Below are 19549 nucleotides of genomic sequence, written 5' to 3' on the forward strand. Positions count from 1 at the left end.
CTCTTCTTATGACTTCCCACACAAGTAGGTATCAGAAATACTATGCATATGAAAACTATTTAATCAAAAATCTTAAGGAAAGTAAAGTTTTGATAATGTAAAATTCTTATAACAAAAAGGTATATTTTGAAGTTCACAAATGCAGTTAGAATATCATTCACTTTTGCTAAAGAACATTCTTGTGCAGTTACCTCAGTTGTCAGAGATAGGACGATGACCCATGGGCACAACAGAAGAACGGAAACAAGATGAGACAAAGCTTGAAGACGCTTTGCTCCACCTACATCTACAGAGAGCTTGCGTGAAGCCATATGAAAACCAACTTTGCAACACAATGCCAGTACCAGCAACAGCACTCCACCCTGGAATACAGATAGATATTATTAAAGGCATTTACAGTCAACTCTCTCACTCCAATATAACTAGTATTTATTAAAGAGTACTAATTTTCTTTCCCTTATCTCCTCATATATTAAGGAAAAAGACAGAAAGGGAAATTCTCCTTCACACTCCAGTTAAAGATAAGATTTATTTTCTAACAGTAATGTTTTATGACTTTTAGTTTGCAGCTCCTGGTATTTCTAATGTGAACCCCATCTTTAATTTCTCTTTGTGTGTGGAAGAAGGGACATTGCCCAAAGTAGCACATGGGAAACACGTGGAAATAAATTGGAATCAAAGTTACTCTAGTCTCCATCTTATGTCTTCCATACTCTTTGAATTTATCTACCTTCACTAAAGCCTTGTGTCATTTCTTCCCTACCTTTTCTTTGGCAATTGTTTCCTAATCTTTGTAAAATGTATTTGCATATACAAAATTAGCTTCTCATTTCTTAAGTCTAATCTACCCTGTACTAGGCTAACCAATTGCACTTAATTCAATCGGTCTGATTTGTTTTGAAGTAATGCTGATATTTTCTAGCTGTGCCATAAATTTAGAATTTTCTTTTTGGTTTTTTATTTGCCAGTACAGAAGTTCCAGCAACAGAACTAACAAGAGTGTGACAAGCAGTTCCAAAAAACACAGCAATAAGCATGATTCTGATACTTTACTCAGTTAAAATTCCACTAATTAAAATAAGGCTACGGGGAAAGTTAGGTACCACACAACTCAAGAAAAGGTAGAAGAATATGGCTCATGGGCTCCAAGTGGGAAAGAAATGGAGACACAAGATTATGACTGGTTAGCTATGCATAATCCTTAGTAGACAAAAGTCACTCCTGAAATAGTTCTATTTCAAGTAAAAAAGGAGTAAATTTAATAGATACTCTCAGATTTTATACTATAACAAAATACTAATAAATAATGGAGAGGACATTTTGAATTGACGCAGCTCTCCTCAGATCCTTTTATGAATACATCAGTCAATAATTCACTACAGGCAGTCCCCGAGTTACGCGGATCCGACTTACATAGGATCCGCAGTTACGAACGGGGATTTTCTCGCCCTGGAGGACTGTAGCGGCGGGATGCCTGGTCCCGCTGCCCGGCTCCTCCAGGGCAAGAAAAGCTGCTCCCCGTCTCCCTGGTCTGCTGGGGGAGCCAGCAGACCAGGGAGATGGGGAGCAAAGGGGCGGAGGACCCGGGGCCGGACCCGCGGCCGCTTCCAGATCAGCTGGAAGCACTGCGGGTCCGGCCCCGGGTCCTCCGCCGCTTTGCTCAGCGTCTCCCTGGTCTGCTGGGGGGGACGCAGTTAGTGCCCCCCCCCCCTCAGCAGACCAGGGAGACGTGGAGCAAAGCCTGGGGCCTGTGGCAGAGCAGGTGGGGCGCTGCCGGTTGGTCCTGCAGCACCGCTCCTTGGCGCTACTGGACCAACTCGGCAGCACCCCAGCTGCTCTGCCCCAGGAGTCCTGATTCAGCCGCTGCTGATCAGTTTCAGCGGCTGAATCTGGATGCCAGTTCCGACTTACATACAGATTCAACTTAAGAACAAACCTACAGTCCCTATCTTGTACGTAACCCGGGGACTGCCTGTATACAGATTACAGAAGAAAGCAATTTACCTTGTGATCTGCAACTCCTAGGAAAGCAATGATTGTATGAAGAACATGGGTAAGAGCACTATCATGATGTCCCTCAGCTAAACAAATTAAGTTAAGGAAGATTTTCCCAGTGAACCCTCTTTCTATTGCCCAACCACATCTCAGCAGAATTAAAAACATCTCATCCTCATTAGGATCACTAGTGATTTACTGTTATTTTAAAAAATATAGAATACACAGCTACCGGTACACAAGATATCCAGAAACTGTAAATACTATAGATCAGTAATAGAATCAATGTACCTTTAAAGAAAGTACAATTTGAATCAAATTAAGCTCTGAAGTTTAAATAATTTTAAATATTTTAAAACTACAGAGTCTGTTTCACTAGGGAAATACTCAAAATGTTATCCAATGACAGAACTGTAAATATTTCACATAAGACAGTCTTAATATTGGTGTTCAATCTGGCAATTGTATGGACTTAAGAGGATGAACAGGATACCAGAAATAAACTTTTATGACTTACACTGGAAGATTACAATTTTTTTAATCAGTGAAATATCTAAAGTATGAACAATTCTATTCATAGACTACTTTTGAAGAGTTTCCAAACGAAAATTTAAACTTAAGAAAATTAATGAAATTGATAGAGGTGCAATCAAGAAAAGATTTTAAAAATTATTCCTTTAACTAGCAAAAGAATTATTTTAACTTAGACTAATTTCACTCATATTGGGTGTGGATGAGAGACCATGCAAAATAAACTTGAAATTAAAGAAGTAGAGTTATCTTGAGTTTGGTTAAGAAATTAAGTATTTTAAATAAAAACCCTTATCAGAAAATAGGAGGAAGGACTTGAAAATAACTTAATGCCAGAAGGAATGGAGCAGACAGACTGTTTGGCTGAAAAAAATAATTAATGACACAAGGGAAAGCTTCTAAAATGTTGTCCTTTGCACAATAGGAGTGACTGCAGATGGTTTTAAAAAAGAAAAAAAAGAAAAAAGAAGCTATCCTAAAAGGAGCCAATATGGACCCTCCTAACCCACATCCCAGTGCTATCTTAAAAACAAAGCCTACGTAAACCCACATGCAACGAAAAAGCTGTTGGTCAGCAGGAAAGAGGGGAAGAAATAAGAAGAAAAGAAGTTATAAATCTTACCTGGATTAAAACTGAAAATTAGTGTGTCAGTTTCAGATTGTTAGCTGAAGTGGCAATTGGCTATGGAATCATTTGTTTATTAAAGGGTACACCAAGAGTTAAGAATCTGAGGGCCGTCTATCCATGCTGGAGCACATCACCATGAGACAGTTTTCCCTACATGTGACCTAACTTGTAAGTACTGTGTACTGATTGCATGCTTACAAGTACTTTTGTTGTTGTATGGGGTGTAGTAATTGCTTACTTTTAGACTGATAAGTATGTTTAGAGCAATTACATGAAATACCATTCCGCCTTTGGAGGTAAAGGAATTTGTGGTTAAATTAGTATCTGATCTTCTACATTAATACTTTACAATATAACTAATAATTCTAATAGACCAGCCAAATGAAGTTCAATGCAGATCAGACTGAAATGATGAAGGTTTTAGACAAGTTAATTAGGAGAAATGGTGACAGCGATGTTTATCCACTGTGTTACTTTGGTTCATTTTCCAGGAGTCTTGTCTGTTACCTGTGTCACCAACAATGAATGAAATATGCTCCAAACTGGGCCATATTTGAAGACTCTTAGGAAACTTTAGTTTGTACAGAACATCCCACTAAGAGGTATTTCACATAGAAAGCAGATTAAATTAACTTCCAACTATAATTCAAAGTGCAGGTTTCCCGAGCATCTTAGAGGCCATCAATTCAAATTGGGCATTATCACCTGAGGCATTTAAGCAAACTTTCTTCTCCCACATCTGAAAGGGCCAAAGATGGTTGATCTTCTGAGCATGCTGCAAGATGCTCAAGCCAAAAGATACTAGATGCTCAGGCCAAAAATGTTAATAGAGGGTGACTAAACTTAGATCATAATTCAAAATGATCTGGACAAATTGGAGAAATAGTCTGAGGTAAACAGGATGAAGTTTAATAAGGACAAATGCAAAGTGCTCCACTTAGAAAGGAACAATCAGTTTCACACATACAGAATGGGAAGCGACTGTCTAGGAAGGAGAACGGGAGAAAGGGATCTAGGGGTTATAGTGGACCACAAGCTAAATATGAGTCAACAGTGTAATGCTGTTGCAAAAAAAGCAAACATGATTCTAGGATGTATTAACAGGTGTGTTGTGAGCAAGACACAAGTCGTCATTCTTCCGTTCTACTCTGCGCTGATTATGCCTCAGTTGGAGTATTGTGTCCAGTTCTGGGCACCACATTTCAAGAAAGACATGGGAGAAACTGGAGAAAGTCCAGAGAAGAGCAACAAAAATGATTAAAGGTCTAGAGAACATAACCTATGAAGGAAGACTGAAAGAACTGCGCTTGTTTAGTTTGGAAAAGAGAAGATTGAGGGGGACATGACAGTGGTTTTCAGGTATGTAAAAGGGTGTCACAAGCAGGAGGGAGAAAACTTGTTCTTCCTGGCCCCTGAGGATAGAACAAGAAGCAATGGGCTTAAATTGCAGCAACGGATGTTTAGGTTGAACATTAGGGAAAAGTTCCTAACTGTCAGGATGGTTCGACACTGGAATAAATTGCCTAGGAAGACTGTGGAATCTCCATCTCTGGAGATATTTAAGAGTAGGTTAGATAAATGTCTATCAGGGATGGTCAAGACAGTATTTGGTCCTGCCATGAGGGCAGGGGACTGGACTCGATGACTTCTCGAGGTCCCTTCCAGTCCTAGTATTCTAGAATTCTATGATATAGATGTCAAAGCAGTGTGGTTTTCTGTTGTCATGTTTATGCTGCACATTTAGCTAATGCTATTATCTTGGCTTTAACCTCATTGTCCACATAGAAAATACTTTGATTCAGGTTTGGAGTTGCTTTAAGGATGGCCTGTCTTACCTCGTTGCATTTGTAGAACTCAGGATCCTCTAACTTATGCTGAAAGCTAATAAATTTGCAGTGAGGAAGCACTCAAGTGCCGACAGTCTTCTAATGCCCTTCCCACAATTCCTCCCAAAGGACAAACTCTCCTGCATCTAAATCAATTGCCTGAAAAAAATTCTTTGAGCACCTCAGAACAAAAAACCATGGCATATATCCCAGACACAAAATTGAAACAGTGAGGTTCAGCTTTGAAGTGGGGAGATTTACACCAGCTACCAATCCACAAAGATATACTATGAGATTCTGAGAATCCACAACTTCTGGGACATATGCTTCAAGCTTTCTCTAAGAAGGAAACTGAACAGAGAAGATTCTAGTTATTTGAAGGGACGTGATAATCAACTAAATTGGGATTTTTCTGTCATTATTCATTTAGTTGGTAATTATTTATAGCAATATTATAAAGACTAAAGTTAACTAATGACATGCATTTGACTAGATTAGTTGTTCAGAATGATTATTTCCTATTTTCTTTCCAGTCATGAGTACAATGCTCTGGATAGGAAAACGCAGCTGAAACAAGGCTAACTACACTTTTACTCCTAACACATAAAAAAGGATACGATGTTCTGCAATTTTAGCCATGAGATCATCATTATCAAAAAGCAATAAGCAGATCACAGCTACGATGAAAAAGGCAGCACCCCTTGTCTGAAAAGACAACAAAAGGCAATCAATATAAAACGGCTTATTTGGATAAACACTAAAAATTGCAAAAAACCCCAAAACAAACAAAAAGCTCTACAAGCCAGGCAAAGGTATTTCCCCTCCCCACGTATGAGCATATAAATATAAACATGAGAAAAACAAAATCCTTCAATTAAAAGTTACATTTGGAGAAACTGATCTTGGTTAAAAAACAAAACCTATATTCAGGTTTTATCTGACTTGTTAGGTGACTTTGAGCAAGTCACAGCAATTCTGTGCCTCATTTCCTCTGCCCCATCTGTAAAATGGGGATATTTTTTGTTTCCCTTACAAAGTACATGAGAGTTACAGATGAAAGGTATATATAATTTGTCTTGAGAATATGGCTATGGCTGCTGTATGATCGTAGGAATGTCACCTAATCTGTCTGTACTTCAGCTGAAACATCCTTAAGATGGGAATAATATTTCCTTGTCTCTCTGCTCACAGAGATATGAAGCTTAATTTACTATAGTTTGTAAATCACTTTGAAGTCCTTGGGTGGAAAGTGCTATCAGAGTGACAAATACTGCATTTTAAGTTTCTTCTGCATGCAAATGATAAGTCCTTGCATGTCTTTATCACCATATATCTCAAATAGCTTTCTATATTGTTACTCCCAGTATGTGCAACCATTACATATTTAATTTAAAAAAGAAAGTACAAATTGTAGTTCATCTACATTTAAACTTAAAATATACTTAATTTATCTTATAAATTTGTGTCTGAAATAATTAGGTTACCTCTACTGCATTTTTAAATACCTGTTATATTTAGAACTCTAATTTTATAATATGTAACTATTTCCAACAAAAAATATTTAAATACCTTTGCTGGTCCTCCTCCAGAACTTGTGAACAACACACTAAGCAGTGAGACAACAACAACATCACTGTGTTCAAACAGCAACAATGTCCTACAAAACAAGAAAGATGCTAATTTTTATCATGTGCATTTTAATATGGTGCATGAGCTTGATATACCTATCTGACATACCTTCAACTAACATTAAATGGAAAGGACCACAAGGATTTGTTCTATGGCTTCATAAATAACATTGTGCAATTCAAAAGATGGAAGGGAAACTGATGTCTAGTCCAGCAATCCACTTGTTGTGAAACTCTACCACACTGACAAATCACATAAAAACACCCTGTTTTCTAGCTCAAACATACATCATGTACAGTAACTGAGTAGTAACAATGACCTAAACCTTTTTTAAACAATATCATGTTTTATGAGAGCATCAAGAATCAAACTGCTCAAGATGGAATTAATGTTAACATAAAAAAAGGTCTGATAAATCTGAATAAGTATTTACCCTGTTCTCTGGCTGGGAAGAGGACCTTTTATTTTTGTTAATGTCTGATTATTGACTAGCTGATTTCCACTACTCTCCTTTCTCAAACAAGCGCTTCAATGCTGACAACATATAGTTCTCACTTTTGGATTTGGAAGTACGGGTAGCCATACCGCAACTTTTTCTACAACGGGGTGGGCAACATCTGGCCCACCAAGCTGTTTGATACGGCCTTCTCCGCCACTACCAGGCCAATTGAGACTTGGGGCCAGAGGAATGTACAAAGTAATTCGCTATTCAAAATGGCTTGCAGCTCCATAGAGGAAACCGCCAGCCATTTTGAACAGCAAATAAGTATATGTACTCTCCCACCTGCAGATCCTGATTGGCATGGAGGCTGCGGGAGTGTGTGAAGTTTCCTCCCCCCGCAAGGGGCACGTGGCACCTAGAGGGAATCCACTTTTCACCCAAGTCCCTGCCCCTTATGAGTGCCTGGCACTTGACCACATACTAAAGTTTATGAAGTGGCCCCTCTGAAAAAATTATTCCTCACCCCTGCTCTACAACAATCTTTTGAGTCCCTCCACTACTCCTTTTTTTTGTTTTTGTCAGGACTCTTACAATTACAGGCAGTCCCCGACTTACGCGGATCCGACTTATGTCGGATCCGCACTTACGAACGGGGCTTTCTCGCCCCGGAGGTCGAGGTGGCGGATTGCTACCTGCGAGCTCCGGGGCAAGAAAGCCCCATTCGTAAGCTGCTCCGGTGCCTCTGGTCTGCTGGAGACCGTCTCCAGCAGACCGGGGCACTGGGCGGGTTCCCGCGCTTCTGAGGCTTTGCCAGAGCAAAGCCTCAGAAGCGCGGAAACCCGCCGCGGCTGCGGCTTCAGTCCCGGTGCCTGTGGCCTGTGGGTCCCCAGCACCGAGGAGCGGTGCTACTGGAGCAACCCAGCAGCACCCCAGCTGCTCTGCCCCAGGCGTCCCCAAGTCAGCCGCTGCTGAAACTGACCAGCGCTGACTACAGGAAGCCCGAGGCAGAGTTGCTCTGCCCCAGGCTTCCTAGAATCAGCCGCTCATCAGTTTCAGCAGCAGCTGACTTGGGGAAGCTTTGGGTTCTTAAGTTGAATCTGTATGCAAGTCAGAACTGGCGGTCAGTTTCAGCAGCGGCTGAATCTGGACGCCAGTTCCGACTTACATACAGATTCAACTTAAGAACAAACCTACAGTCCCTATCTTGTACGTAAACTGGGGACTGCCTGTACACAACAGTAAAATATAAGAAAGATTTAGGTATCTGAAATCATGATATTCACAGTTTTAAAAATTGTATGACCATGAAATTGACCACAATGAACTGTGAATTTGATAGGTCCCTAATCATCATTGAATGATGCAAGGGACTTTTTCTTTACACCAGTGGTCTCCAACCTTTTTACACCCAAGATCACTTTTTAAATGACAGAACAAGCCAAGATCTACCACCCCACCCCTTCCTTGAAGCCCCCCCCCCACCCTCTCTATTCTTCTCCTCTCCATCATTTGCTATCTCCAATCCTTATACTGCTGCTTTTTTCCCCTAATTCTTCTGTAAGTAGAAGTTTTTCCAACATTTGGCCTGTCTAGACTGGACCAAATGTCAGAAAAAACCCTTCTTTTGGAAGCCCCCTTATTCCACATGGAACGAGGAATATAGGGCTGACCGAAAGATCATGTTTGCTCTTCCACTAAAAGAAGTGGAGGAACAAACGTATCCCTGGATGCAGAAGAGTTTTTCCTGGGATATCTCCGGAATCCTGAAAAACTCCTGCAGTCTAGCCTTACCCTCGCTGGGTTGAGAGAGGATGTGTGACTCCGTGGTGAGAATGAGGGATTTGGATGTGGGAAAGGGTGAGAGGTGCAAGCTCTGGGAGGAAATCTGGATGCAGGAGGAGGTGGATAAGGGGACACTGGCTCGGGAAGGGGACTCCAGGCCGGGCAGTGTTGGTCAGATGGAGGGTTGCGGTACTAAGCAAGCCACAGACTTCTGGATGTGAGGGTTCAGGAATTTGGGTTGGGGTATGTGAGGAGCTCAGGGCAGGGGGTTCCAGTGTATGACAGGTTCAGATGTAGGGTCTGGAGGAAAGGGGAGTGCAGGAGTGTTATGATGCTGTGGCCAGATGGGGGCTTGGCCCCAACTGGGGGTTTGTTGGCCAGGCTTCATTTTCAAATAAAATACTATGTCAAACACAAAAAGTTTCTGCATTGTCTCCTCCACCCCTCCCAAGCTCCACTAATGTGGTCCCAATTGTGTTGGTGGGAGCAGGGGACATAGTACTGGGGAAGGGTGCTAGTGGGTGCTTCAGCAGGGGACAGGGTGCCAGTGGGGACAGAGTTCTGGGGATGGGAAAGGGGACAGGGTGCCAGTGGGGACAGGTTTCTGAGGCTGGGGAGTGGGAACTGGGGAGTGGGGGACAGTGGGGTCAGACACTCCCTTGCACCCGCCTCCTCCCAGGATTCTCCTCCCCCTACCCCTGGGAAACGGGCGCGTGCCTCCGCCGGGGCCAGCGCATGCCTCCCGCGGTGCAGCCAAACCCCTGCGGGCGCCTGTCCCAGGGCCAAACCCCCCTCTCGCAGCGCAGCCAAACCCCTGTGCTCGACTCACCCCTCCTGCGGTGCAGGGAAGCCGCCGCACTCCTCCTCCAGTGCCGATGCCCCCTCCCGCAGCACGCCACAGAGCTGTGGGAGGGAAGCAGCCAGCACACTTCCGGAACCCCTGGAAGTTCTGTCCACCCCGCGGGAAGCCAGCACTACGTTGGAGGTAGATAGTGGGGCTTCTTGGGGGTGGGCGGAAAATGGGGGGGACCAAACGCCTCGCAATCGACTGGTCGAGACTAGTCGATCGCGATTGACCGGTTGGTGACCACGGCTTTACACAGACCCTAAGACTATTATCACCACATATGCTCAGCCTCTTCACACTAAGAATAAACTAGGATGTCCTGCAGCAACCCAGCAACTGAATAATGGTGCCCGTCTGAGCATTTATTTTTATAAACAAATACATTCCTCTCAAACATACTTCATTTAAAAGGAAATTACACATGCAAAGTTGCCATTTCAAATAACTATAAAACCAATTAGGCTAGTTCATACAAATAAAACATGCTTTCAAGCATGTACGTTACCTGAGGGGTCCACAAAGAGTGAGGCCAAAAAACCACAGAAGTGAAATGATACAGCCAACAACAGCATGTTTAACTATTTTGATCCACTATAAAAGAAAAACATTTTAACATTTTCTGTATGCTTTCCAAACAAACATCTTACATTCATTTCACATACTGATCACTATATTAAAGGAACATTAAAATACATGGGACAGAGTATCTTCAGAAATTAAAACAAACTGACCGATCCTGACTATTTCATAGTGCCCCATTATATTTACCTTTGGATGGACATTTTATGGCTGAAATTCTTTACTTTTATCATTTTCTATCACAACAGCAAGTACTTTTAATATAGTTTTACTGCCCTTAAAAAAAAAAAAAAACCCCTATGGTTTGCAGTACCGTATTTTAGCAAATATACCCTGCACCTGAATATACCCTGCGGTTTTTGCTATCTGAGTAAAAAAAAAACCCTGTATACCCCGCACACAAGTATAGCCCATGGGGTATACAAGACTTGTATTTCAAACTGTGTCGGGGGGTATATTCACTAATTTATGGTGCCGGGGGGGGGAGGGGAGAGGGAGACTTAGCCAGCCTCCAGGCAGGGGAGCACTCACCCCTCTGGTTCCCACGCAGCCGCACTCACCCCCAGGTAAGTAAAAAAAGTTTTGTATACCCCGCGCACGAGTATACCCCATGGTGTGTGTGTGTGGTTTGTTTGTGGTTTGTAAAAACGCATATAACCTGTGGGTTATATTTGCTAAAATACAGTAGTTAGGCTGATGTCAAATTTTCTTAGTAGTCCCTAAATGTGGTGCATTATATAATAAAATACATCTGACAAACATGTATAGCGATAAATAAAGCTATTCAAAGTTATAAGACTAAAGGCCTTGACCCTAGAAATACTTACATCTGCTTAATTTTATCCCAAGGAATAGTTCTACTGAAGTCAACTGTGACTACTTTTAAGCACAACAGTGATGCAGCTCAATTTTATTAATATAAGACTATTTAGGATGTATTTTAGAGAGATAAAGGTGAGTGAGAAGTACTTTTGGTTCAATAAAAGATACCACCCCCAACAGGTGTGTCTAAATTAAGAAAATAAATCTGTTGCTTGCAGTATTGATGAAGCTATGTTTATTCCAGGATATTATACGAGAGAATATTAGATGCAATTTTTATTTTTAGATAATATAGTCAAATTATTCTTATGCCAAAAATCTTAAAAATCCAATATTTTTGTTAAGACTAAATTAAACCTTTAAGCAGACAGATTTTTTTCCCCCCATGTATGACAAAACCAAGAAATGTGGTCCCCCTGTAACTCTCCTTAAAGTCTGCCATGAGCTTCCTCAAGCCAAATTTACTTTTAGGATACATTTTCCCCTAATGGGGGTGGGAGGCTTAGGGATGAGTCTGTCCCCAGTGAAGGGGGAGGAAGGGGCACAGCCCCAGCCAACCCCTTTCACTTGCCTGGTGATTCTGTCTCTTTCTGTATGGTTTTATAAGTCATCCCATATTCCAGGCACATTCAAACCCTTACTTTGCTTAAAGATATGATCAGAGGAAGCCATATACTGAATTTTGTGGTCCTGATAGTAGATATGTTTGTCTGTTTGATCAAGAACACCTCCTAAATATTAACTAGGACCACCAAATTTGGTGTACAGCTTCCTCGGATCATAACTTTAAGCAAGGTAAGAGTTTCGGTTGTGCCAGGAAAATGGGATGTGCTTGGAATGGGATTACTTATAAAATCAAACAGAAATAGAATAATCAAATCAAATATAGTCCTGAAAGTTAATGTTGAAAGAGGCTGAATCAAGATAAGCCAGAGAAATAGGATGAATTTAGAATTAGGATTGCTTCTCAATAAACCTTACAGAAAAGAAATAAATGAAGAAATGTGGAATAGTGCTCTGTTTTGCTACAGCTAAATCAATGCTTAAGGTTTGAACTATAAGCCAGTGCTATTGGAAACCAAATTGATGATAGCTCTTTTTTGGTGCAATTCCCATTTAAAAAAAAAATCACCAAAAGTTTAATGGAAAATGTTTAATAATCCCTTTAAGAAATTCAAAATAAAAAACACATTTCATAAAAATAATATTACTTTTGAAAGATATAATTAAAATAAAGGATATACATTTTCCTTTTATTGAAAAAAAATTAATTGAGCTACTGGCCCAAGCCAATGCTGGCAAATCTACTAGTTTTATAAAAAGATGAATGTGGGGAAGAGGAAGGACAGATGACAGAAGTTCTCTCTCTCCATATTTAAAGCTCCATTCTGATAACTGCTCTCACTTTCTCTGCACTGTGGGAACTGCACACAGGGGCTGAAAAGCTAATGGCTCAAACCCTCCCACACAATATAGGCCCCTGTGGAATATAGGAGGGACTTGCACTAAGTCACTAGTGTCATTCTGAAAATCCCAGCCACATTTTCCAGATGAAACAAGAAACATCCTGTGATTCCACCCAGCAACTATATGTTTTACTAGAGTAATTTATTCATATTGTCCCAGAATATCTAAAAGTGTGTGGTTAAGCATTAAATATAAATCAACTCACCTGGCGCTTGGTCACAGTTTTTCCAGAAGAAAATGGCTTTTGAAACAAAACCATAAAAAATGCAGACCTATTAGGGGGAATATTCTCCATTAGTGTACTAATTCAAGGACACTTTCGGTCACAGTTCAAATGTAGATACTTTACTATTCAAACTAGTTTTAGGCAATTGTTTCTCCCAATGTAAATTATACAACTCCACTTATATTTTAAATTAATGTCCCCTCTGCCGCAAGACTTTTTCCAGAGGAGAAAAACAGTGATTTTCTATTTCTGTTCACCAAAGCCTATTTCAGCTATTCAAGTAGCCATAAACTTCAGTAAGCTATTTTGTAGCAAATGAATTTTAATCCTAGCCCACTTTGCCGTAAAAGTCTGGTAGAGGATAGCCAAATGGTTATTAATGCATACTCAGCTGGGATCAAAATAAGAAAACATGTAGATAAGAATAGTTTTGAAGGGGAGCATAATTATATAATACTGCTACATTTTCATTTATAAGGTGCACCATCTGAAGGGTTCTGAGTGCATAAGAACTAAATCTAGCCACTCACCCCTACTAAAACTGGAAACATTAAATTCAATCTCCTATATTCCCAACAAACATTAAAAAATGAACTAAAAGAAAAAGGGATTATGTTGTTTGGGACTAGGCAAGTAAAAAAAAAAAATCCCTGAAACAAACTAACTGATATTAGTAAAAGTTGTCAAGTTACAGAACAGTTTTTACAGCTAGCTAGAAACAAAGAAGAACAAGAAATAATTCTACAACTATATTATAGGTCGAACCTCCCTTGTCCAGCACCCTCGGGACCTGAATAGTCTCAAACCACAGAATTTCCCAGACAAGGAGGAGAGGTCAAGGCTCCCTACCCAGGTGTAGGGTTCTGCTCCCACTTGGGGCTGTGCTCTGTACCGCCTGCCCTGCTGCATCTAGCCACCTTTTCCCCCATACTGCACCAGTCCTGGACAGAGGCCACCCCACTACCTCCAGCACCGGGCCAGGCTGCACACCCACGTGCTGGCACCATTGACTCCTGCCCCTACTAGGGCCCCGCACCACTCCCATTGACTCCAGCCTCTACCAGGGCTGTGCCCCCTGCCGGCCCCACTGACTCCAGCCCCAATCAGGGCAGCACTCCCTGCCACCAGTGCGGCCGGGGCTGCACTTCCGAACCTGGCCAGCTTGCCAGACCACAGATGTTGCTAGACAAGAGGGTCCCAGATTTTAGAGGTTCAGCATGTAGGAGCAAGAGGAGGAAGACCAAGGACAAGGTAGGCCCGTTACTCAATTAAGAGGGGAAAAATAATGAAAACGTGGAAATGCCAGAGGTGCTCAATACTGGCTTCGGTTCTAACCAAGAAGATTGGCGGTGATTGGATGCCTAGCATGGCGAATGTAGAAATGGAGAAAATGAGGTAGCTTCAGAAGTTAAAATAGGAAAAGAACAAGTTAAAAATTGCTTAGAAAAATGTAGGTTTCTTCAAGTCACCAAGGTCTGATCAAATGCATCCTAGAATACTTAGGGAGCTGATAGCTAATGGCTCACATATGTCCTCTATCATCTTTGAAAGGTCATAGATTCCAGAAGACTGGAAAAGGACAAATACACTGCTCATCAATAAAAAAGGGAAATAAAGACAACACAGGAAACTACAGACCAATCAGCTTAACTTCTGTGCCAGGAAAAATAAGGGAGCAAATTAAGGAATCTATTTGCAAACATCTGGGAGATAATAAGGTGAAAAGTAATGGCGAGCATGAACTTGTAAAGAACAAATCACATCAAACCAACCTGATAGTTTTCTTTGATAGGAAAACAAGCCTTGTGCATAAGAGAGAAGCTGCAGATGTTGTATACCTAGACTTTAGTAAAACATTTGATATAGTGTCACATGACCTTATAAATAAGCTAGGGAAATACAGTAGATATAGGGCTACTATAAGATGGGTGCATAACTGGTTAGATAACCATTCCCAGAGAGTAGTTATCAGTGGTTCAAAGTCACTCTGGAAAGGTATAATGAGTTCTGCAAGGGTCAGTTTTGGGACTGGTTTTGTTCAATATTTTCAAAAAGGATTTAGATAATGGCATAGGAAGTACACAAAGTTTGCAAATAATACAAAGCTGGAGGGGATTGTAAGTGCTTTAGAGGATAGGATTAACACTCAAAATGGCCTGGACATAGAGAAATGGTCTGAGGTAAACAAGATGAAATTCAATAAGGACAAATGCAAAGTACACCACTTAGGAAGGAACACTCAGTTTCATACATACAGAATGGGAAATGACTGTCTAGGAAGGGGTACTGCAGAAAATGTTCTAGGGCCGTGGTCTCCAACCTGTCAATCGCGATCGACGGGTCGATCCTGGAGGCTTGACCAGTCGATCGCGAGGCTTTGGCCCCCCATCCCCTGCTTGCTGCCCTTCACCCCCCAAGATTAACGCCGCGCTGATGCTACCTCCAGGGACTACGGAAGTAACGCGGGCTTCCTGCAGGGTTGGGGGAGTTCTGCAGGTGTGTGCCAGGTCCCGGAAGTGATCGGGCTGCTCTCCCTCCTCCCCTCAACAGTGGCGTGGTACCTAAAACACCGGTCCCTCATGTGCTGGGGACTTTGTTCCCTTGCTGCCTTCCTGCATGCGGGGGAGGGCTGGGGATTCGGGACTGCACCAGCTCCAGCTGCTTGGGTGGCACGCGCTGCCATGGGGAGCAGAGGAGCAAGGCGTGTGCTGCCCAAGCGGTTGGGGCTGGCGCGGTCCAGGACTCCCCTTCCACCCTTCCCCTGTGCGGGAAGGCAGCGGGGGAATAAAGTCTCCAGTGTGCTGGCTCCAGCTACTCAGGCGGCGCACGCTGACCCAGCAGTTGGGGCTGGCGTGGTCCAGGACTCCCCCTCTTCCCAGCGCAGGAAGGCATCAGGAGGAGCAGTCCACATACTTCCAGGGCCTTGGCGTGAATCTGCAGGATCCCCAGGTACCGGTCCCTGCCCCAGTAACCTGTCCCAGCACCCACCGGCACTCTGTCCCCTGCCCCAGCATCCATTGGCCCCCTGCCCAACCACCCTGTCCCCTGCTTCCACCAACACAGTTGGGGCCACATTAGTGAGGTTTGGAGGGGTTGTGTTTTTATATCTCACTTGTGTGGCCCCGACAGACTTTTCTGTGGGTCAGTGACCCCTGATTCAAAACAGGTTCCCCGCCCCTCTCATAAATAAAGACAATGCTGAAATCTTTTGTGTTTGACATAATACTTTATTTAAAAATGAAGCCCGGCCAACAAGTCCCAAGTTGGGGCCAAGCCCTCATCTGGCCACAGCATCATAATACTCCTGTGCCCCCCACCTCGACCCCAAATCTGAGCCTATCATAGACTGGTACCCCCTGTCCTGAACCTCTCTCATCCCCAAACTCCTGCACCTCCACATCCTCAGTCTATTACCACAACACTCTTATACCACTCAGTCTGCAAATCTGTATCCTGAGCCCATCATACAGCCAACCTCCCTGCCCTGAGTCCCTCACACACCCTAACCCAAAATCCTGCACCCTCATATCCACAAGCCTGTGGCTTGCTCAGCACCCCAACCCTCCACCTGAGCCCAACACTCCCCAGCATGGAGCCCCCTCCCTGAGCCAGCATCCCCTTCTCCACCTCCTCCTGCATCCAAATTCCCTCCCAGAGCTTGCACCTCTCACCCTTTCCTACATCTAAATCCCTCATTCCCACCCCAGAGCCCACACATCCTGTCTCAACCCAGTGAGGGTACGGCTAGACTGCAGGAGATTTTCCTGCATATATGCTCTTTTGGCAGCCCCTGTATTCCTCGTTCAACGAGGAATGAGGGGGCTTCCAAAAGAAGGGGGTTTTCCGATATTTGGCCCAGTCTAGATGGGCCAAATGTCGTAAAAATTTCTTCCAACAGAAGAATAAAAAAAAGTGGCAGTGTAGCCGTACCCTGAGAGTGTATAAGGGCCGGGAATATCAAGTGATGGAGAGAAGAGGAACAGAGAGGGCGGGGCCTCAAGGAAGGGGTGGGGTCTTGGGGAAGCAGCAGGGTAGATCTTGGCTTGTCCTGACATTTAAAAAGTGATCTTGGGTATAAAAAGGTTGGAGACCACTGATCAAGGGTCACAGTGGACCACAAGCTAAATATGAGTCAACAATGTGACACCATTGCCAAAAAGAAAAAAAAAAAGCACACCAAACATCATTTTCGGATGCATTAGCAAGCAAGACACGAGAATTATAATGTCTAGTCCTGGCGTCACATTTCAGGAAAATGTGGAAAAATTGGAGAATGTTCAGAGAAGAGCAACAAAAATTATTAAAGGTCTAGAAACAATGTATAAGAGAAGACTGAACAAACTGGGTTGTTTAGTCTAGAAAAGAGAAGACAGAGAAGAGACATAGTAACTTTCAAGTCCCTAATTGGTTGTTAGAGAGAGGAGGGAGATAAATTATTCTCCTTAACCTCTGAAGATAGGACAAAAAGCAGTGAACTTAAATTGCAACAAGGAAAGTTTAAGTTGTACATTAGGAAAAACTTCTTAGCTTTCAGGGTGGTTAAATCACTAGAATAAATGCCTCAGGAGGTTGTGGAATTCCCATCACTGGAGATATTTAAGAGCAAGTTAGACAAACACCTGTCAGGGATGGTAGATGGTGCTTGATCTTGTCATGAGTGCAGAGGACTGGACTTGATAACTTATCAAGAGGTTCATTCCAGTTCTAGTATTCTATGATTCATTATGAGTTAAGTCAGTATTGGTCTTGCTACTAGCAAAGCTATTAATGATGACAATGGATATATGAAGTAAGATTCTAGAACGGAGGGCACCTTCCAAAGAAAACTAAGATCTTACTTAGTTTTACTTAATGAAATATTCCAGATACAGATTTACTTGCTTTACTCGGTATTTCTTGTTATATCATCTGTCTGAAAGAAGCAACTGCAAGCACTTTAATCAATGAATTAAAAAATTCTCCTTCCCTATAGTTCTTCAAATGTCAGTTAGTATGTTTAAAGGAATAAGGTTTTAGATATTATTGATTCCAATGAGACAGTCCCTGTACTTAACAAGATTACCAAAACTGGGGATGATCAATGCATCTACCATTGTATTTCTATTAATTAAATGATAGTTTTGTAGTTTCATACGGCTGTGCATCCCAATACAAATCCTTTTTACCATACATGATGAGAACATGCTTAGACTCCCCTTTATCTAAGACAGTCAAACCACAAAAGCAACACACCATCCATCAGTACCTGTAGTTTGGGCACTGAAAGTGAAAACCCAAAAAGGGGTAAAGGAAAAGCAGGCCCAGTAGCTGGATAAGGCAGCAAAAGCATCTCAACTTTTTTCTTGCACAACCATGTCAGGAGCTGTTAATATTTGTCTAAATTTACATATCAGAAACAAGGAAGGTTTTTCTTTTTAACAACTTATTAGGCAGCACATAAAAGGCACAAGCTCCCTTGACTTACTATGAATTAAGCTTTTTTTTCCCTTTCAGAATGAATACTTTATAAAACCAAATGAGCAGAAACCCAAGTATTCAGGGTCACAACACTCTCTCAAGGGAAAGACGCTGCAGGACGGTTAGTAAAAGGGTTATCATAGAATACTAGGACTGTAAGGGACCTCGAGAGGTCATCGAGCCCAGTCCCCTGCCCCCAGGGCTCACTTACCCCAGCTGCACTATGAAGATAAATTGGACAAGGTGGACCACTTTCAGGAGATCGTAGGATTCAAAAAGTCCCAGCGCCTTTAAAACCTTGGTGAAACACAGCAGCACGACGTATCTGGTCAGCCTGCAAAAGAAGCAATGATCACTGGCCCTTCCTAAGCAGGGGGCAACAGGGACCGAGACCCGTCAGGAGACGCCCCTCAGCCCGCCCAGGCTCTGGGTGAAATGTAGCGGGCAGCGCCCCCCAGCAAAGCTGCTCCCCTCGCCCCGCGGCTGACGGCCTGAGGAGAGGCCCAGGCAGCACCCGCTCTAGGGCAGGGACCCGCCCCCCATCTCTGACCCTGCCTCGCGCTCGGAGCAGCAATTACCGGGCGCTGGGCACATCCACGGGCCCCAGCCCCCCGCCTCCGGCCAGGGCCTCGCCGCTGTAGGTCTCCTCCATGCCGGGTCTCAGGAGCCGCGGAGGCCGCCTCCCCCGCCGCGGCGCCTCCTCATCCTCCGCCCGCTGCGAGCGTGGGTTGGGCGCGCTCCCGCGCCGAGCTCGGGGGGGAGGCAAGGCCCGCAGGCCGCGGCCCGCAGCGGAACTTGCGAAAGCGGAGCCGGGGCAGCCACGTCCTCAGAGGCCGGAACTACTCGCTGCAGGGCGGGGGAGCGCCCCCCCCTCCCCGGCCCAATGCATCCGCCCGGCCAGGGACAGCGCCCGGCGCGCCGCAGCGCCACCTATTGGTCTGGGGCGGGCGCGCAACGCTGCGAGTCTCCCTCCCGCTGAGGAGCAGGGGGCGGGTCACTGGTGCCTCATGCAGCGCAGGCAGCTGGGCAATCCCGTCCTGTGTCTCCCCCCCCCCCCCCGCGCCCTGCTCCGCCCCCTCCTTCAGCTTGGGGCCCTTGCTCTCGTCCTGAGCCTCTCCCTTTCCCCCACCCACACTTGGAATCTGGGGGGAACCCCCTGCCCTGTACCTTCCACCTTATGCTCTGGGTGGGAGCCTGCGCCCCCCCCCCCCGTACCTCTTAAACTGTGCAGCTAGCTCAGCCTCCTCCCTGTGTCCCTCCTCCTACAGGCACCAAATCCTTGGGAATCAGGGGCCACAGCCACGGGTGGGCCGGATGC

The 19549-nt window shown here is 43.8% G+C and overlaps 1 protein-coding gene across 1 annotated transcript in view; it reads right to left on the minus strand.

Moving 5' to 3' along the window:
* SLC30A5 (solute carrier family 30 member 5) overlaps positions 1-19103 on the minus strand; it is a 34028-nt gene extending 14925 nt beyond the window's left edge. Inside the window, exons 1-8 of the mRNA XM_006119161.5 lie at positions 18810-19103; positions 18443-18565; positions 12754-12820; positions 10186-10271; positions 6550-6637; positions 5598-5685; positions 2005-2081; positions 192-362 (exon numbers count right to left, since the gene is read on the minus strand). Coding sequence (XP_006119223.2) covers positions 192-362; positions 2005-2081; positions 5598-5685; positions 6550-6637; positions 10186-10271; positions 12754-12820; positions 18443-18565; positions 18810-18883 — 774 coding nt within the window. The 5' untranslated portion in view covers positions 18884-19103. The remainder of the gene's footprint in view (positions 1-191; positions 363-2004; positions 2082-5597; positions 5686-6549; positions 6638-10185; positions 10272-12753; positions 12821-18442; positions 18566-18809) is intronic.
* Between the last annotated feature and the right edge of the window lie 446 nt (positions 19104-19549).

Source organism: Pelodiscus sinensis, chromosome 6 (assembly GCF_052426305.1).
Source record: "Pelodiscus sinensis isolate ZL-2025 chromosome 6, ASM5242630v1, whole genome shotgun sequence".
NCBI lineage: Eukaryota > Metazoa > Chordata > Testudines > Trionychidae > Pelodiscus > Pelodiscus sinensis.